This window comes from Nycticebus coucang, chromosome 4 (genome assembly GCF_027406575.1).
Source record: "Nycticebus coucang isolate mNycCou1 chromosome 4, mNycCou1.pri, whole genome shotgun sequence".
In the NCBI taxonomy this organism is placed as follows: Eukaryota; Metazoa; Chordata; class Mammalia; order Primates; family Lorisidae; genus Nycticebus; species Nycticebus coucang.
Window position 1 is genome coordinate 138354250 of NC_069783.1, and position 20195 is coordinate 138374444.

The 20195-nt window shown below is 42.6% G+C and overlaps 1 protein-coding gene across 9 annotated transcripts in view; it reads left to right on the top strand.

Moving 5' to 3' along the window:
• Positions 1-20195, top strand: part of PRR14L (proline rich 14 like) — a 74860-nt gene that overhangs the window by 14056 nt on the left and 40609 nt on the right. For all 9 annotated transcript variants that reach the window (XR_008379737.1, XR_008379736.1, XM_053589958.1 and 6 more), the window contains one exon: positions 11624-11696. Coding sequence is in view for 5 of the 9 variants with exons in the window: in XM_053589958.1 (XP_053445933.1) it covers positions 11624-11696 (73 nt within the window). In the remaining 4 variants the exon portion in view is untranslated. The remainder of the gene's footprint in view (positions 1-11623; positions 11697-20195) is intronic.

A 20195-nucleotide genomic window follows, 5' to 3' on the forward strand; every position in this document is an offset into this window, starting at 1 on the left:
ATAAAAACTAAATAAAAATGTCAAGATGAAAAACAAATATCCAAGCAACTTTCTCAAAGTAGCAACTTTCTCTAGTGTGCCTCCTGCCTGTAATCTCCACACTTTGGCAGGCTGAGGCAGAAGGGAGGATGATTTGAAGCCAGTTTTGAGACCAGCCTGGGAAACATAGCAAGACCCCGATGCTACCAAAACTTAAATTATCTAGGTGTGATGGCTCACACCTGTAGTTCCAGCTTCTCGGGAGGCTGAGATGGGAGGATCACTCAAGACTTGGAGTTCAAGGTTACAGTGAGCTATGAATGCACCACTAAACAGCAGCCTGAATGACAGACCAAGAATCCTATCTTTGAAAGAAAAAGAGACTTGTGGCGGGCACCTGTAGTCCCAGCTACTCGGGAGGCTGAGGCAGGAGAATCGCCTAGGCCCAGGAGTTGGAGGTTGCTGTGAGCTGTGTGATGCCACGGCACTCTACCGAGGGCCATAAAGTGAAACTCTGTCTCTACAAAAAAAAAAGCTCAAAAAGAAAAAGAGACATGATGACTAAATGCATCGTGGGAGCCTGGATTTGATCCTGTTCCAGAAAATGGACATTATGGGGCCATTGACAAGATTGGAATAATTTGTTTTTATTTTTATTTATATTTTATTATTATTATTTTTATTTTATTTTATTTTTTTTGCCCAGCTATTTTTTTTGTTGCAGTTTGGCTGGGGCAGGGTTCAAACCCACCACCCTCGGTATATGGGGCTGGCACCCTACTCACTGAGCCACAGGTGCCACCCCAAGATTTGAATAATTTGAATAGGTGATAATGTTATATTAGTATTAGCTGGGTGCGATGTCTGGTACCTATAATCCTAGTGCCACTGCGCCTATACTCCAGCTTATTTTTTCTATTTTTAGTAGAGATAGGGTCTCCCTCTTGCTAAGGCTGTTGAACTCCTGAGCTCAAGCAATCCATACACCTTCACCTCTCAGGCGTTGTGGTGGGCACCTGTAGTCCCAGCTACTTGGGAGACTGAGGCAAAATAATCACTTAAGCCCAAGAGTTGTAGGTTGCTGCGAGCTGTGATGCCACAGCACTCTACCAAGGGTGACATAGTGAGATTCTGACTCAAATTAAAAAAAAATACTAAGGGGGTATAACTGTTTTTGTTACATGGATGATTGAATAATGCTGAAGTCAGGGCTTTTAGTGTGCCTATCCCCAGAGTAACATATATTGTACCCACACCTCCCCACCCCATTTTAACTTTTTTTTTTTTAAAGAGACAGTCTTGCTTTGTCGCCCAAGCTGGAGTACAGTGGCGCAATCATAGATAGCTCACCGCAATCTGGAACTCCTGGGCTCAAGCAATCCTCCCACCCCACTCTCTCAAGTGTGCCACCACACCCAGCTTATTTTTATTTTTTGTGTACAAAAGGTCCTTATTGGTGAAGGGGGGATGTTGCAGGACAACACCAAGGAGGAGTGAGGAAAGAAAGAGAGAAGGAAGAAAAGAGAGAGAGAGGAAAGAGGGGGGAGAGAGAGCTTATTATTTTTTTTTTTGGTTTTTATTTTATTTTATTTGGCTTTTTTTTATTTCGTTGCTTATTTTTTATTTCTTTACTTTTTTTTTTGTTGTTGTTGTTGAGACAGGGTCCCACCCTATGCCCCTGACTGAGTGCAGGGGGCGTGGTAGCTCACCACAACCTCAGACTCGGGCTGCGGGCACCCCGCTGCCTCAGCCTCCGGAAGCCGCTGGGATTACAGGCACTCGCCGTGGCGCCCGGCTGGGTTTTTCCATTTTTTTTCACGAGTCGGGGTCTCACTGTCGCTCAGGCGAGTCTCGAACTCGAGAGAGCTTATTTTTGATTTTTATTTATTTATTTATTTTAGAGACAGTCTCACTTTGTTGCTCTCAGTAGAGTGCTTTGGCATCACAGCTCACAGCAACCTCCGGCTGTTGAGCTTAGGCGATTCTCTTGCCTCAGCCTCCCAGCTACTGGGACTACAGGTGCCCGCCACAATGCCCAGCTATTTTTTGTTTTTTGCAGTTTAGCCCAGCTATTTTTTGTTTTTGAGCCCGCCACCCTCGGTATATGGGGCCTGTGCCCTACTCACTGAGCCACAGGCACCAGCCTATTTTTAATTTTTTATAGAGATGGCTATCTCACTATGTTGCCTGGGCTGGTCTCACACTCCTGGCCTCATCAGTCCTCCCCCCTCGGCCTTCCAACGTGCTGGGATTACAGGCAGGAGCCACCATGCTGGCCCATTTTAACCATTTTTAAGTACATAGTTGAGTGGCATTAAGTACCTTCATTTTGTTGTGTTAACCATCACCACCATCCATCTCCAATGTTCTTTGCATCCTCCCAAACTGAAACTCTGTACCCATTAAACAGTAACTTCCTATTCTTCCCTATCTCCACCTCTGGCAACCATCATTCTACTTTCTGTCTCTATGAATTCCACTACTCTAGGGATTTCATTTAAATGTAATCACATAGTATTTGACTTTTTGTGACCAGCCTTAACATTTTTTTTTTTTTTAAAACAGAATCTCACTTTGTCACCCTTTATAGAGTGCTGTGGCATCACAGCTCACAGCAACCTGAAACTCTTGGGCTTAAGTGATTTCTTTTTTTTTTTTTTTTTTGTAGAGACAGAGTCTCACTTTATGGCCCTCGGTAGAGTGCCGTGGCCTCACACAGCTCACAGCAACCTCCAACTCCTGGGCTTAGGCGATTCTCTTGCCTCAGCCTCCCGAGTAGCTGGGACTACAGGTGCCCACCACAATGCCCGGCTATTTTTTGGTTGCAGTTTGGCCGGGGCCGGGTTTGAACCTGCCACCCTCGGTATATGGGGCCAGCGCCTTACCGACTGAGCCACAGGCGCCGCCCTGGCTTAAGTGATTTCTTGTTTCAGCCTTCAGCCTTGTTTCAGCCAAGTAGCTGGGACTACAGGCGCCTGCCACAACACCCAGCTATTATTTTTGTTTTTGCTGCAGTTGTCATTGTTGTCTAGCAGGCCTGGGCTGGGTTCGAACCCACCTGCCATGGTGTATGTGGCTGGTGCCCTAACCACTGAGCTACAGGTACCGAACCTGGTCTTAACATTTTTTAAAGGACCCAGATAAAGAGTTGAAATAAATATTCCAATCATGAATTAAATATATTTTAATCATGAAAAGATAAATCAGCAAAAAATAACTCTTTCCTGCCTTTGGATTGTGTCAAAAAGTATAAAAACTATAATTAGTAATTTTGTGGTTTAATCAGGATCACCCCATTGTTGGACAGGGGAAAAGAAAGAAAAGGAGAGAGAATTATCTCAGACCAGGGCTAAGGAAGGGACAGCTGCAAGAGCCAAGCTGAATTGTGAAAGAAAGTATTCAGTTCTGAACTCCCCTTTTATAGGAGAAAGGTCGAAAACTACACTGCATGCAAAAGTTGCTAGCCAGCATGTGGAAAAGACTGGTCTTATTTAAGAACTTTGCACCAAAGATACGAAGAGATGGGTATGTGGCATCCCATGAGGATGATTAGCATTGAAAACTCTTTATATGATGCATGGTTTTTATTTTTTGTTGGTGCTTAGATATAAGGTATAGAATGTTAAACTTTTTATATGTTTTGTTTCCCCACCTACACACACACACACATACATGCGCAATGATAGGTCTGTCTGGGTTGGATGTGTTGTGAAAGTTTTGGTTGTAGGATATGGTAACTTCAGTTGTATTCAACACAGAAAAAGTTCTGAACTGTTTTACATGTAATGTGGAGATGCAATATGCATTTTTTGACAGATATTTAAAGATATATGGAGAAGGAAGATGAAGTAAGGAAGTGCAATGGCTATTGGTCACATGATGCATGAATGAAGCAGGTTATACTACTGGGAAAACTTGTTTGTAATGGTGTGTTCATAAGAGACCCAGTCTTATGCCATGTGTATGAGTTAACTTAAATGAAAGGTGATTGCATTAAATGCCCATTAAACTTGCTACTTCTAACCCTGAGAGTCTTTGTTCCTTAGGGAAATTTCCAATACTGTGAAGGAGCTTGCTGTTTGCTTAAAAGGAAGCCATGTTGGAAAGAATTCAATTTTTGGTGATTGAAAGGTGAAAAATAAGAACTTTATGGGCTCAGTAGTAAAGTTAGTGGCCATAAACTGTTTTCTGGGTCTGTCAGGACACTGTTGTTCTGTAATAGTTCGCTCATGCTTGTCTTACGTCGTGAACAGTCTGCGATGGAAAAGTACCCAAAGCACATTCCTGAAGCTTAAGATAGAATTTTCTCTTAATTATTTCAGCAGTTCCCTTGGATAATTCATAGTGGAAAGGTCTTAGTATATCTCTCACCCAGCTAACATAATTAGTGCCTTATTTAAAGTCACCAGTTGTTTCTCCAAATTGAGATAGGTGGAGGAAAATTCCTTAAAGTTACCTTTAAGCTGTGCAAAGGTAACTTTACTGTTTTATAGTTGTTTCTTTTTAGATATGCAAGAATAGGAAACTGAAAGATCTGTCCAAAGATATAAGTTTCTTTCATTTTCAGAGTGTTCTTAGCTGTGAAAGTAATCATGGCTTCTTCCACAAATGTCATTGAGTAGGGCATACCACACTGTGGCCCTGTAATTGCATATTTCAGTGTGCAGAGCCATCTGTAGATGGACTAATTGCTGCCCTTCCCTTAGTGATCTCCCTAGGCCTCCATTTTGGGAAGCTCAGGTTTGGAGGAGCTCCAAGAGTTCTGGGGTTACAAATAGGGCTCAAGGCTCAGAAATACGTCAGACCCTGAGGAGCTTAAAACCACCCTGCTTATAAAAGCTGAAGTGCTTTATGTATATTCTTTCCTTCCAGGTATTTGTTGTTTTCCTGCTCTAAACTAGTCTACTATAGGCAGTAAATCAGAGAGTTGCCTCCTTTCCAGGACATAGGGCCAGTTGTTTTTTTGTTTTGTTTTGTTTCATTTTGAGAGAGAGTGTCATTTTGTTGCCCTCGGTAGAGTGCCATGGCATCACAGCCACCTCCAGCTCTTGGGCTTAGGCGATTCTCTTGCCTCAGCCTCCCGAGTAGCTGGGATTATAGGTGCCTGCCACAACACCCGGCTAGTTGGTTTTTTTTCTTTTTGAGATACTATCTTGCTCTGTTGCCTGAGCTAGTACCGTACTGTCATCATAGATCACTTGTAACCTCCATCTCCTGGCCCTAAGTGATCCTCCTGCTTCAGTCTCACCAATAGCTGGGACTGCAGGAGCATGCTGCCATGGCCGGCTGAATTTTCTATTTTTTCGTACAGACAGGGTCCAACTTTTATTCATTCATTTATTTTTTTTTTTTAATTTTTTTTTTTTTGAGACAGAGTCTCACTATGTTGCCGTTGGTTGAGTGCTGTGGCAACAAAGCTCACAGCAACCTCCAACTCCTGGGCTTAAGCAATTCTCTTGCCTCAGCATCCCAAGTAGCTGGGACTATAGGCATCCGCCACAGCACCCAGATTATTTTCTGTTGCAGTTGTCATTGTTGTTTTTAGCTGGCCCGGGCTGGGTTCGAACTCACCAGCCTTAGTGTATATGGCTGGCGACATGACCACTGTGCTATGGGTGCTGAGCCAGGATCCAACTTTTTTTTTTTTTTTTTTTGTAGAGACAGAGTCTCACTGTACTGCCCTCGGGTAGAGTGCCGTGGCGTCACACGGCTCACAGCAACCTCTAACTCTTGGGCTTACGTGATTCTCTTGCCTCAGCCTCCCGAGCAGCTGGGACTACAGGCGCCCGCCACAACGCCCGGCTATTTTTTTTTGTTGCAGTTTGGCCGGGGCTGGGTTTGAACCCGCCACCCTCCGCATATGGGGCCGGCGCCCTACTCACTGAGCCACAGGCGCCGCCCCAGGATCCAACTTTTAATGGGAAATAAGACCATAGATAGGGGCAGTGCCTGTGGCTCAACGGAGTAGGGTGCCGGTCCCATATTCCAGAAGTGGCGGGTTCAAGCCCAGTCCTGGCCAAAACTGAAGAAAAAAAAAAAAAACATAGATAAAGAGTAGTAGTTGTTTTCAAGACCCTCCTAAAATCTGCCAAAACTCTGGAGAAGTATTATAAATTGATTTTGATTTCAAAACAGTTGGCAAGTGGGTGAAATGTTGGGTGCGTGAAGAGAATTTGCTGTCAATTTGAAACATAAATTGCATTATGTGGAATTTCTTTCCTTTTTTTTTTTTTTTGTAGAGACAGAGTCTCACTTTATCGCCCTTGGTAGAGTGCCGTAGGGGTCACACAGCTCACAGCAACCTCCAACTCCTGGGCTTAGGCGATTCTCGTGCCTCAGCCTCCCGAGTACCTGGGACTATAGGCGCCCACCACAATGCCCGGCTATTTGGAATTTCTTTTCTGTAGTTTATAGGATGCTATAAACTGCGTTGTTATCTCATTTGATGTTGAACAGGGGATCTGTGGGAATGTATATTTTGAAAGTTGATTCATTTATTCAAGACAGATTTTGCAGGAAACTTTAATACATTGATGGTCAGATGTCAGAATTTGAGTATGGACAGTAGAAATGTTTAGGACTCTTCAAGGAATGCTGAAAGTTAGAACATTTAGCTTAGGGCCAGGCGCAGTGGCTGTAATCTTAGCACTCTGGGAGGCCCTGGTTGGTGGACTGCTTGAGCTCATGAGTTTGAGAGCACCCTGAGCAAGAGCAAGGCCCTTTTCTCTAAAAAGTAGCTGGGCATTATGGAGGGCACCTATAGTCCCAGCAACTTGAGAGGCTGAGGCAAGAGATCACTTGAGCTTAAAAGTTTGAGGTTGCTGTGAGCTATGACACCACGGCACTTTACCCAGGGTGACAAAGTGAGAGTCTATCTCAAAGAAAAAAAAAAGTTTAGCTGATAAAATACTGTAGGAAAAGGAAATTATATCTGGTAAATGCCTGCAAGTATTCAAATTATGATTGGCTGACTTTGAAGGAGGTGACGGTTGGGGTTTATAAAGGATTGTTACACTAACATGTTCGTTGCATGCAAGTGAGTTGTTCTGTACTCACATCTGTACTCAGGGACCCAGACTTGCAGAGCTCCCACCTGATCTGGAGGTTGCTGTGTGGTGGGTGGAGGGTCTTCAACCTTATGCTTTTTCCTTATCTATCCAATATTGTTCCTGATTATACCTGATGTCTCAAACCTTATAGAGTCTTCAGCATACTGTGATGCTGGAGTTTTCCTTAACTTGGAACCTTTAAAGAGGAGTCGGCAAGGCAGGGAGAAAGTGGAGTGACTTACTTCTTGCTTCTTTTTCTCCCCTTCCCTGTTAGAAATTATTGTTAACCCAGGAGAAGGTAACATGGCTAAAGCAGTGGACTTGGCACTCTACCAGGGTATTTTGGGGCCTCCAACTGGGGATACCTCCTTCAAGTAGCAGGTGGGGCAGAACTAAAATTTCAGCAACTGCTGTGAGGGTGCAGAGCCAGTTAGCATTAATTGCCCAAGCTTACCACAGCCCTTTGGGATCTGAATGAGCTGTATGTTGCTAATTTGAGCTTCACTGTCACTTTATAGAGGCTTTGGTAGCCCCAGAATAGCTTGTGGTAGTCATTCCAGTTGACATCCTGGAATCTTGGTGACAGCCGTATTTGCTTTTCTCACAGAAAGGGATAACAGGTGTCTGCATTCTCATGAAGAATGGGATTTTCTGCTCAAGGAGCACCCTATCCTATCAGGGTGCCTTGCTAGGTGTTTTATGTAGTTCCCATTTATTCTTACAACCACCTGTAAGGTTACTCCCAGCACCATATAATTAGTAAGTGAGAGTCCTAGGATTAGAACAGAGCTCTGACTTGTCATCCTATAATCTTTTACTCCAGCACTCTGCCTTTTCCATAAACTATTAAACTGAAAGAATATTTTAAATAGTACATGTATCTGTTCTCACACCTCAGAAACATTCAACCTGAGACTAGAAAAACACAGAGTAGTATCATTTTGGAGAAAGGATCAAATGTAACTACAAATGAATGCTTTTTCAACTATTTTTTTTTTTCAAGGGGTGAGGCATCACTGTGTTACCCAGGCTGGCCTTCACCTTCTGGACTCAAGTGATCCTCCCACCTCAGCCTTCTGAGTATCTGAGACAAGGCCTGTGCCACTGTGCCCGACTGTTTTCCCAACCTTTTATTTTGAAATAATTTGAGACTTGCAGAAAAGTTGCAAAGTTAATACAAAGTCTCATAAGCGTCTAGTGCAGACTCCTCACACATAACAACTTACCATACTTGCATTTTTGCTCAGTAGTTTCAGAGTACAGTCACAGAGTACTTCAATGTGTATTTCCCAGCAAACAAGGATATTCTGTTACATGACTATAGTATATTCATCAGTATCAGAAAACTGATACACTAGGGCAGCGCCTGTGGCTCGGTGAGTAGGGCGCCAGCCCCATATGCCGAGGGTGGCGGGTTCAAACCCAGCCCCGGCCAAACTGCAACAAAAAAATAGCCGGGCGTTGTGGCTGGCGCCTGTAGTCCCAGCTGCTCGGGAGGCTGAGGCAACAGAATCGCGTAAGCCCAAGAGTTAGAGGTTGCTGTGAGCCGTGTGACGCCACGGCACTCTACCCGAGGGCGATACAGTGAGACTCTGTCTCTACAAAAAAAAAAAAAAAAAAAAAGAAAACTGATACACTGATCCAAGTACTCTAATCTACAGACTATATTCAAAGTTGATCAGTTGTCTCACTGCTGGACCACTTTGTCGCGTTCATTTGTGTTTAGACTCCTTTAGTCTGGAATAGTTCTTTTGCCCTTGACCTTGATACTTTTGAAAACTATGGACTATTTATTTTGTAGAATTTCCCTCAATTTGGGTTTGTCCAGTGTCCTTGTGATTAGATTCTGGTTGTTCATTTTGGGGTGGGGATACCATAGCCGTGATGCTGGCTCCTCTCAGCATGGCCTATCAGGAGGCAGCTGGGGATACCTCTTTCATGGAGAGGAGAAGTACAATCCCTTTGAGTGGGGACTGTCAGGTTTCTCCACTGTGAAGTCAACATTCTCCCCTTTGTAATTAGTATCTTCTGGGGAGATACTTTGAGAATATGTAAAAATTTGTATTTTTCTTTTTTTGGCTTAGTCTCATTCTGTTGCCCTGGGAAGAGAGTCCTGGTGTCATTAGCTCACAGCAACCTCAAACTAAGCCTCTTGGGGTCAGGTGATTCTCCTGCCTCAGCATCCCAAGTAGGTAGGACTACAGGAGCCTGCCATGACGATGCCCCGCTATTTTTTTTTCCTTTTTCTTTCTTTCTTTCTTTTTTTTTTTTTTTTTTGAGACAGAGCCTCAAGCTGTCACTGTGGGTAGAGCGCTTTGAAATCACAGCTCACAGCAACCTCCAACTCCTGGGCTCAAGCAATTCTTCTGCCTCCACCTGCCAAGTAGCTGGGACTACAGGCGCCCGCCACAACGCCCGGCTGTTTTTTGGTTGCAGCCATCATTGTTGTTTGGTGGGCCTGGGCTGGATTTGAACCAACCAGCTCAGGTGTATGTGGCTGGCGCCTTAGCAGTTTGAGCCACAGGCGCTGAGCCTTTTTTTTCTATTTTTAGTAGAAATGGAGTCTTGCTGTTGTTCAGGCTGGTCTCACCTCCTGGACTCAAGCAATCCACCCACCTAGGCCTCCCAGAATGCTAGGATTATAGGCGTTAGCCACTGTGCCTGGTCTTCCGTTTCTCATTAAAGCATATAGCTCTGAGTTTTAGTGTTAATTGATGATTCTTATTTAAGATGGTTCTTCTTTAAATATTATTGTGACATTTGCCAAATGTGTTTTCTTTCTTTTTTTTTATTAAGTCAGATACACATAGATCATGAATACTTTCATGCATATGTGGGGTACAATGTGCTGATTTTTTTTTTTTTTGTACAATCTGATGTGGTTAGATCAAACCAGTCAACATAGCTTTCAACTCATTTACTTGATTATTGTGCCAAAACATCTATGTTCTACACTTGACAGATTTGACTTGTACCCTTGTCATATGCTCCATAGGTGTGGTCCCGCCTTTTACCCTCCCTCTGTCAAACTTCCCCCCTCCCCTCCCTTCCCATCCATCTCTCTCCTTCATCCTGGGCTATAGTTGTGTTTTCTCTTTCATAACAAAATGTGAGTAAATATAGGTAGGTTTCATAGAAGGACTGAGTACATTGGATACTTTTTCCTCCATTCTTGAGACATTTTACTCAGGAGAATATGTTCCAGATCCCTCCATGTAAACATAAAAGAGGTAAAGGCTTCATTTTTTTAAGGCTGCATAGTATTCCATGATATACATATACCACAATTTATTAATCCATTCATGGGTCAGTGGGCACTTGGGCTTCTTTCATGACTTGGCTATTACAAATTGAGCTGCAATGAACAATCTGGTGCAAATAGCTCTTTTGTAAAGTGATTTTTGGTCTTTTGGATATACTCCTAGTAGAAGAATTGCAGGATCCAACAGCAGGTCAATCGAAGGTCTGATAACCAGAATCCACAGAGAACTCAAATTTATTAATAAGAAAAGACCAAATGTGTTTTCTAATAGCTTTTTCTTCTCTCATTTACAAATTGAGTCTGCCTTCAAGCTAGAATTTGAATTTTTTTCTTTTGCTAAATATAATATGTTACATGTAAGGTATCTGGGAGATATTTTAGTTTGTGCTCTGTAAAAGTGTCAGTGTTCCATGCTAAAGTTGCAATACAAAGGGAAAGAGTAATCCTGCTTCATATATTCATAAAGGACAGTCCATTCTGGTTGGCATGGATCAACTTTCTGTGCCATCTGTATTTGTCATTGCTTAAATCTTCCTTCCCGCTTCTGAGTTCTGTTTCTACTGCTAGAACTTTGTCTAGAGCCAAATGGCTTTTGTTTTTTTTCTTAAGCACTTATAAGAATTCACATTGTAGCAGTGACAGCTATAGACCATAGTGTCGGAACCTTTTTACTTAATTAAATCAATGAGGCCTTAGAAGACAGGAGAAGAGGTGACCCCCATGGAGAGTTTAGTGTAAGCAGCGTCTTTGGTTGGTCAGTCTCCCAGCTAGTTAGGACTGATAACTCTGACCAACTGGGGCTCCAGGGCCATTGCCCCTTCCTGTTTTTCTGAATTTCTTCTGCAGGAGGAAACTGGTTGTCATTGATGGTTTTCTCTCTTTTTTCCTTCTCCCTGTCCCCGATGAAGGAGGATGAAGAAAACCTTCTAATAAGTTGAGTGGGCAGGGAACAAATTTACATTATGATATCTAGAATGATTAGGGACTGAGAAAAATCTGATCTCTTGATATTTTTTTCTTCCACATGATATTAAAATTGCGTTGCAGCAATTTGTTCCTTGATTTAGAAGGCATTTATAGGGTTTATTTGGATCTACAGGTTGATGTTTTAAAACTATTATAGTCCAACCTTAAAAATCTTGGCTTTTCAAGCTCAAATCCTAGAAAAGTAGAACTTTTTGTTGATTATACTTACTTAAATTTGGGGTTCCCTTGAGTTCCCAGTCCTTGTGACTGATAGCAAATTTCCCAGAGTCATAAAGAATTCTCTCAAATAGTAACTAATACTCGCAAGCTTTGAATCCTCCTTGACTGCTGGATTTTCTTACTGTAGGAGGAACTCCTGATGCAGTCCAGCAAAGAACTTTTATGTGCGGACCTCCCTGAAGATTTTCTAAGAAGCAAAGGTATTTATTTCTCTCAAATCTTTTCCTTTTTCCACTTTCTACACACACCGTTTAGTTCCCAGTTTCAGGCCAGGCACGGTGGCTTACGCCTGTACTCCCAGCATTTTGGAAGGCCAAGGCAGGAGGATTACTTGAGGCCAGGAGTTCAAAACCAGCCTGAGCAACACAGTGAAACTGCATCAGTACAAAAATAAAAAGAATTAACCAGGTGTGGTGGCATGTACCTATAGTTCCAGCTACTTGGGAGAATCACTTGAGCCCAAGAGTTCAAGGCTACAGTGAGCTATGATCCCACCACTACAGTCCAGCCTGGGTAACAGAGTGAGACCCTGTCTCTTAAAAAAAAAGAAAAAAAACAGTTACCCTACCTGCAAGATCTTTTTAGTGGGGCTCTAATATTGCTATAAATAATCTTTGGTATATTTTCACTCACAGTCTTACCACAAAACTTAACTCTGTACGTTAAACTACACTTTGGTTTAACCACTGAACTGGCCTTTAAGTAGGAGAGTTGTTTTTTGCTTGAGAGTCTGCCTTTCAGACTTACCCTGTCTATTCTCTACCTAAAAAGCTTGGGGCACATTGGACATACATAGATAAGATAAACTGTTCTGAAAAGTGAATATTCTGTGGCACTTTTCTTCCTATTCAGATACCATTGTTATGTTATAACTTATATTGGTAAAGTAAATTATTTAACTTTTTCCCCTCAAAAGTCCTGTGTAAGGTTCTCAGTTTGATATGGGGGAGCTCTACTGGAGTTTTAGCGGCAGTGGCCTAGTACCTAAGATGCGTTCATTCAGTTCCCCAAGAGGCTTCCAAGGTATTTCTATGGTACACATGAGGAAGCAAGCTCAACCATCCAGAGTCACAGCCAGTCGTAGCAAGGCAGAAAAGAAGATTCTGTGAAGGCCTTGAGCCCTGGGAGTGTGATCAGTGCATGCTGTCACCAGAAGATGTAACTTAAACAGACTCACATGTTCTTCTGTAGTGTGGCGAGCAATTTAGCTTGCTTTGCCAAGGTCAAGTATCTACTGCCTTATTTTCAAATACAGAATTGAGAACTAAATGATTCTTCTTGGAAATCTAGTTGTACTCTGTCCCTGGGAGTCCTAGCTGCCAAAATTCTTACTCTACCCCAGATTTAAGTTTTCTGATGAAAATCTGACATATCCTTGCTGCTTTTGTTTTATTACTTGTTTGCACTGCCATAGAACATTTTGTATATGAGTTCGGTGTTGAGCACTGTACAAATTGCTTTACATTTATTTATATTAAATTTTGGTTATCTGAATGGGAGGACTTCAGTTTATAAGTTTACTAAAGAATAATTTTGGACCCTCTAGTTATTGAGTAAATGAACCTAGGCTTCTGCACTCTCCCCTCAGTGCATTATTTTCCTTCTCTATATAACAATTTGTATAAACGGTGTCCTTCTCACTGTACTGCCAAGGTACCATGGTATTGGGTTGGAACCCACCAACTCCGGTATATGGGGTCAGCACCCTACTCCTTTGAGCCACAGGCGCTGCCCAATTTTGAGGCTCTTTGTAGTCATTTTTTTTTTCCAGTTGTTAGCCAGGGCCAGGTTTGAACTCGCCACCTCTGGTATGCGCCACCTCTGGTATGGCGCCGCCCTCTTTGTAGTCATTTTTCTGCTGCTATTCAGTGACGTGAAATCAGAATAGGTTAAACACTGTAAAAGGAATTTTGTGCTAAACAGAAGGTCTCTTTAATTGGTAGGATGCTATTTTGCCTATCATTTCTTATTTCTTTTTTTTCTTTCTTTTTCTTTTTGAGACAGAGTCTCACTCTGTTGCTCAGGCTAGAGTACTGTGACATCACCCTACCTTACAGCAACCTCAAACTTCTGGGTTCAAATGATCCTTCTAGCTCAGCCTCCTAAGTAGCTGAGACTTCAGGAACCTGCCACCATGCCTGCCTAGCTTTTTGCAGTTTCAGTAGATATGGGGTCTCACTTTTGCTCAAGCTGGTCTTGAATTCCTGAGCTCAAGCAGTCCTCCTGCCTCAGCCTCTTAGAGTGCTAGAATTATAAGCATGAGCCAACATGCCCAGCCATTTCTTATTTCTTGATTATACTAGGGCAGAGCCATCTGAGGTGGGGAGGAGGAGAAGTGATGGGAGTAGTCAAATTGAGGGGCCATTTCACAAGAGACACTCATCTTGTCAGGCACTCTGACTGGTCTCTCCCTTTCTGCTCTGCTGACTTTTTTTTCTGAGTCTCATCAAATAAAGATATTCTGACTTTCAGTATGGCTATTTCATCATAATTTTCTGTTTATATATATATATATATTTTTTTTTTTTTTTTTTTTGAGACAGCATCTCACTATGTCAACCTTGGTAGAGTGCTATGGCATCACAGCTCACAGCAACCTCAAACTCCTGGGCCCAAGTGATTCTCTTGCCTCAGCCTCCCAACTAGCTGGGATTACAGGTGCCCGCCATAATGCCTGGCTATTTTTTGGTTGTAGTTGTCATTGTTGTTTGGCTGGCTTGGGCTAGATTTGAACCCGCCAGCTCAGGTGGCTGGCGGCCTAGCCGCTTGAGTTACAAACGCTGAGCCTAATATTTTTATAAAACTGATTTTATCAAGGTTGTTTTCTTTGCGTTTACTATAACTGGGCTTGTTTGAGAAGGTTAAGTGTAGAAAAGGTGGAATGGCACTGGGAACAATGCTAATATTAGTTCCTGGCTCGGCGCCTGTGGCTCAAGTGGCTAAGGCACCAGCCACATACACCTGAACTGGTGGGTTCAAATCCAGCCCAGGTCCGCCAAACAACAATGACGGTTTAACCAAAAAAAAAAAAAAAATAGCTGGGTGTTGTGGCAGGTGCCTGTAGTCCCAGCTACTTGGGAGGCAGAGGCAGGAGAATCACTTATACCCAGGAGTTGGAGGTTGCTGTGAACTGTGATGCCATGGCACTCTACCCAAGGTGACAGCTTAAGGCTCTATCTCAAAAATAAATAAATAAATTAGTTCCCACTCATTACCATGAGACTAAATCCCCACAGTTGCGATTTCATGAAGTCTTATGTGGAAGGTTGCTAGAAGTTGACAGAGCATTGGCAGAACCGACAGAGAAATACATTTTGAGGAAGAAGTGAAAGTAGTCAAGGAGGGAAATTCTACCTCGTGTAATTTTGGGGAATAAGTATTTTAATAATTTAGAATAAAGATGAAACAATCTTTTATAAGCCTCAATTTCTGTTATATGAATAAATTGAGCATTACAAGGGAGTGGAATGACCTGTAAATAAAGCCCTTATGCCTTAGATTCACATAGATTGTTGGAGTTTATTGACTTTTTTAAAATATATAATTTGATGAATGTTTTCTATTTTTTTATTTTTTGACTTTTTCTTTCTTTTTTTTTTTTTTCCTATTTTCAGTTACATTTAAGTAGGCTGGCTTTTTTTTTTTTTTTTTTTTTGAGACAGAATGTCTCAATCTGTTGCCCTGGGTAGCTCACTGCAACCTCAAACTCCTGAGTTCAATGGATTAATAAATTGTGGTATATGTACACCATGGAATATTACGCATCCTTAAAGAAAGATGGAGACTTTACCTCTTTCATGTTCACATGGATGGAGCTGGAACATACCCTTCTTAGTAAAGTATCTCAAGAATGGGGAAAAAAGTATCCAATGTACTCAGCCCTACTATGAAACTAATTTATGGCTTTCACATGAAAGCTATAACCCAGTTATAACCTAAGAATAGGGGGAAGGGGGAGAGGGAGGGTAGGGAGGGGGGAGGTGGGCAGAGGGAGGGAGATTGGTGGGATTACACCTGCGGTGCATCTTACAAGGGTACATGTGAAACTTAGTAGATGTAGAATGTAAATGTCTTAACACCATAACTAAGAAAACACCAAGAAGGCTATGTTAATCCAGTGTGAAGGAAAAAAAAAAAACTCCTGAGTTCAAATGATCCTTCCACCTCGGCCTCCCATAGTGCTAGGATAGGTATGAACCACTGTGCCTGGCTAATACTTACTGTTTCCTGTTTTGTTGAAGAGCTTTTACTCCCTACTTATGTCATTATCCTCGTTTAGCTTATATTTTAGGGGTTGAAAGTTGAAAAATCAGCTAGTACCACATCCATTTAAGAGGCAACAAGGATGATGCCTAAATATTTGGGGAACTGAATTTTTTTTTTAATTGAGGTATAATTTGCATACTTTAGAACTCACCCTTTAATGTGTGTGTGTAAACTTCTGTGAGTTTTAACAAATACGTGGAGTTGTGTAACTGCCACCAAAGGCAAGATACAGAACATTTCCATCATCTCAGCAATTTTTGTCCTTTTAGGTTTAGTCTCTCTTGCCAACCCATCCCTTACCAGCCACTAATCTGTTTTTTTCTATCTCTGTAGTTTTGCCTCTTTTAGAATGTCATCATACAGGAGAAGCTTTAGGGTCTAGCTTTTTTTCATTTACCATAGTGCATTTCATGTTATTGTATACATCAGTAGTACATTCCTTCTTATAGCCAAGAGTGTTCCCTTGTCTAGTTGTACCAAAGTTTATCCATTTCCCATTTGTAGAAAATTTAAATTATTTCTTGCTCTGGGAATTATGAATGAAATAGCTATAAAACATTTGCATGTAAGTTGTCATGTGTGCATGAATTGTTGTTTTACCTGGCACATACCTAGGTTGTGTCATTTGGAAAGTATTATGTTTAGTTTCATAAGAAACTACCAAACTGGCTTGGCGCCTGGGGCTCAAGTGGCTAAGGCGCCAGCTACATACACCTGAGCTGGTGGGTTCGAATCCAGTCCAGGCTCGCCAAACAACAGTGATGGCTGCAACCAAAAAATAGCCAGGCGTTGTGGCAGGCACCTGTAGTCCCAGCTACTTGGGAGGCGGAGACAGGAGACTCGCTTGAGCCCAGGAGTTGGAGATTGCTGTGAGCTGTGATGCCACGGCACTGTACCCAGGGCAACAGCTTGAGGCTCTGTCTCAAAAAAAAAAAAAAAAAAAAAATGGCGGTGCCTGTGGCTCAGTGAGTAGAGCACCGGCCCCATATGCCGAGGGTGGCGGGTTCAAACCCAGCCCCGGCCAAACTGCAACAACAACAACAAAAAAAAATAGCTGGGCGTTGTGGCGGGCGCCTGTAGTCCCAGCTGCTCGTGAGGCTGAGGCAAGAGAATCGCTTAAGCCCAAGAGTTAGAGGTTGCTGTGAGCCGTGTGACGCCACGGCACTCTACCCGAGGGCGGTACAGTGAGACTCTGTCTCTACAAAAAAAAAAAATAGAAACTATCAAACTGTTTACTAGAGTAGTTATACCATTTTGCATTCCTACCGGAGTTCAAGTTGAGAAGTTGAATATTTTTCATTATTTGTTAACTTTATTTGTAATTTGGGAACCTAGATATTCAGTCAGTATAAGCTTAGGAGAAGAGGAAAGCTGTCACCCCGGGTAGAGTGCTCTGGCATCACAGCTCACAGCAACTTCCAACTCCTGGGCTTAAGCAATTCTCTTCTTTCAGTCTCCCAAGTAGCTGGAACTACAGGCGCCCACCACAGCACCCAGCTGTTTTTTGGTTGTAGTTGTCATTGTTGTTTGGCAGGCCCAGGCTGGATTTGAACCCACCAGCTCTGGTGTATGTGGCTGGCCCCTTAGCCGCTTGAGCTACAGGCACCAAGCCAGAAGAGGAAAGCTTTTAAGGTTACCTGAGGCTATCCTCTTTGTAGGCAGCCTCTTTTAACCTCCATAATTGAACTTCCTTTTATAAGACATTACAATATTGCAATCCTATTGCACATTTTCCATGGATGAGTGTGTAAGATAACCCAAAACTTAGGTCATATTTAGTTTCCATAACCACTGGAAATTTTTGATCCAGAAGAAGGTTTTGACAGAAATGCTATTGAATCCTTCTCAACCTCTAGCATGTCTGTCCCAAATTATGGTTATATGGAGATAATGCACATACAGAAAGTACCAGTTTTCTTATGTTACTTATAATTGGAGTATAAGCATTTTTTAAAAAACAGCTTTTTTGACATGAACTACATACTATGAAGTTCACCTATATGAAGTACACACTCAGTGGTTTTTCAGGTACTTCCGGAGTTGTACGGCCATTACCATAATTTTATTTTCATCATTCCTCAAAGAAACTCTGTGCATGTAGTCATTCCCCATCCCGCCCTCCCCCCATTCTCTTCCAGCCAGTAATCTACCTCTGTCTCTACGAATGTGCCTGTAATGCACACTTTGTAACCGAGACCTTCTGGTATATGGTCTTTGGTGCCTAGATTCTTGGTTCATCTGTGTTGTAGCATATATCACGTCTTCATTCCATCCTCCCCATTTTTGAGACAAGGTCTCTGTTGCCTGGGCTAGAGTGTAGTGGCATCACATAGGTCACTGCTTTGACTTCAAACCTCAGTTTGGCTGGGCACAGCAACTAACACCTATAATCCTGACACTATGGGAGGTGGGGAGATCCCGTGAGTGAACCCCATTACTACTAAAAATTGGAAAATTAGCTGGGCATTAGGGTGGGCACCTGTAGTCCCCAGTCCTTGGGTGGCTGAGCCAGGAGGATTGCTTGAACCCAGGAGTTGGAGGTTGTTGTGAGCTAAACTGATGTCATGGCACTCTAGCCTGGGCAACAGAGTGAGACTCTGCCTCAAAAAGAAAAAAAGAAAAAACTTCTATGCTCAGGCAATCCTCTTGCCTCAGCCTCCCAACTAGCTAGAACTACAATCATATACCACTACACCCAATTAAACTTTTTTTATTTTTTGTGGAGGTAACACAAGGTCTCACTTATTGCCCAGACTGGTCTCAAATGAGCCTCCTGCCTCCGCTTCCCAAAGTGCTAGTGTTATAGATGTGAGCCACCATGCCTGGCCTTCATTCCTTTTTATGGCTGAATGATAATTCCATTTTATCCATTTATCACCTGATGGACATTTGGATCGTTTCTACCTTTTGGCTGTTATGAATAATGCCGTTGGCAACATTTGTGTCTAAGTTTTTATGGTACATAAATTCTTGGTTCTCTTGGATAGAATTGCTATATTCTAAAGTGACTACGTTTAGCATTTTGAGAAATTGCCAAACAAAGTGGCTGGACCATTTAGATTCCTACCAGCAGTATAGGAAGTATAGAAGTCTGCATCCTCTCCAGCACTTTTTTTTTTTTTTTGAGACCGTCTCAAGCTGTCACCCTGGGTAGAGTGCTGTGGTGTCACAGCTCACAGCAACCTCAAACTCTTGGACTTAAGCAATTCTCTTGCCTCAGCCTCCCAAGTAGCTGGGACTAAGGCGCCCATTACAACGCCCAGCTATTTTTTTGGTTGCATTTGTCGTTGTTTGGCAGGCCTGGGCTGGGTTCAAACCCGCCAGCTCTTGGTGTATGTGGCTGGAGCCCTAGCCGCTGAGCTACAGGTGCCAAGCCTCCAGCACTTTTTGTGTGTGTGTATTTTTGTTTATTTTTAGTTCTAGCTCTCCTAATGGGTGTGAAGTGGTATCTCATGGCTTTGATTTGCTTCTCTCTACTGACTAATGAGTGCCTTTTTAGGTGCTTCTTGGCCATATATATATATATATATATCTTTAAAAGAATATGTGTCTAAAACTTTGGCCCTATTTGTTTAAAATAGGGACAGAGTCTTACTGTGTCACGCGGGCTATAGTGCAGTGGCTGTTCACAGGTGTGTCATAGCACACTGTGTCCTCTTAAATCCTGGCCTCAAGCAGTCCTCGTGCCTCAGCCTCCAGAGTAACTGGGTGACAAATGTATACTACCATACCTGATTCCTTAGGCCTTGTTTTTAAAAAGTAATAATTAGGCTTAGCGCTCATAGCACAGTGGTTGTGCTACCTCAAACCTGAGGGTGACGGGTTCAAACCCGGCCTGGGCCAGCTAAACAACAATGACGACTGCAACAAAAAATAGCCAGGCGTTGTGGCAGGCGCCTGCAGTCCAAGCTACTTGGGAGGCTGAGGCAAGAGAATTGCTGAAACCCAGGAATCTGAGTTTGCTGTGAGCTATGATGCTATAGGAGACATACCAACGGAGACATAGTGAGACTCTGTCTCAAAAAAAAAAAAAAATAATAAGTAGTAATTAATAATAATAATTTTTTTTTTTTTTCAGTTTTTTAGCCAGGGCTGGATTTGAACCCACCACCCTTGGCATATGGGGCCAGTGCCTACTCCTTGAGCCACAGGTGCTGCCCAGTAATTTTTTTTGAGACAGAGTCTTACTTTGTTGCCCCAGGCCAGTGTGCCACAGCGTCATCTTGCTCATAGCAACCTCACACTCCTGGGTTCAAGTGATCCTTCTACCTCAGGCTTCCAAGTAGCTGGGACTTATAGGCAACTGCCATGTTGCCCAGGCAGTTTTTCTGTTTTTAGTAGAGACAGGGTTTTACTCTAGCACAGACTGGTCTCAAACTCCTGAGCTCATGAGATATTCCTGCCTCAGCCTCCCAGAGTGGTAGGATTATAGG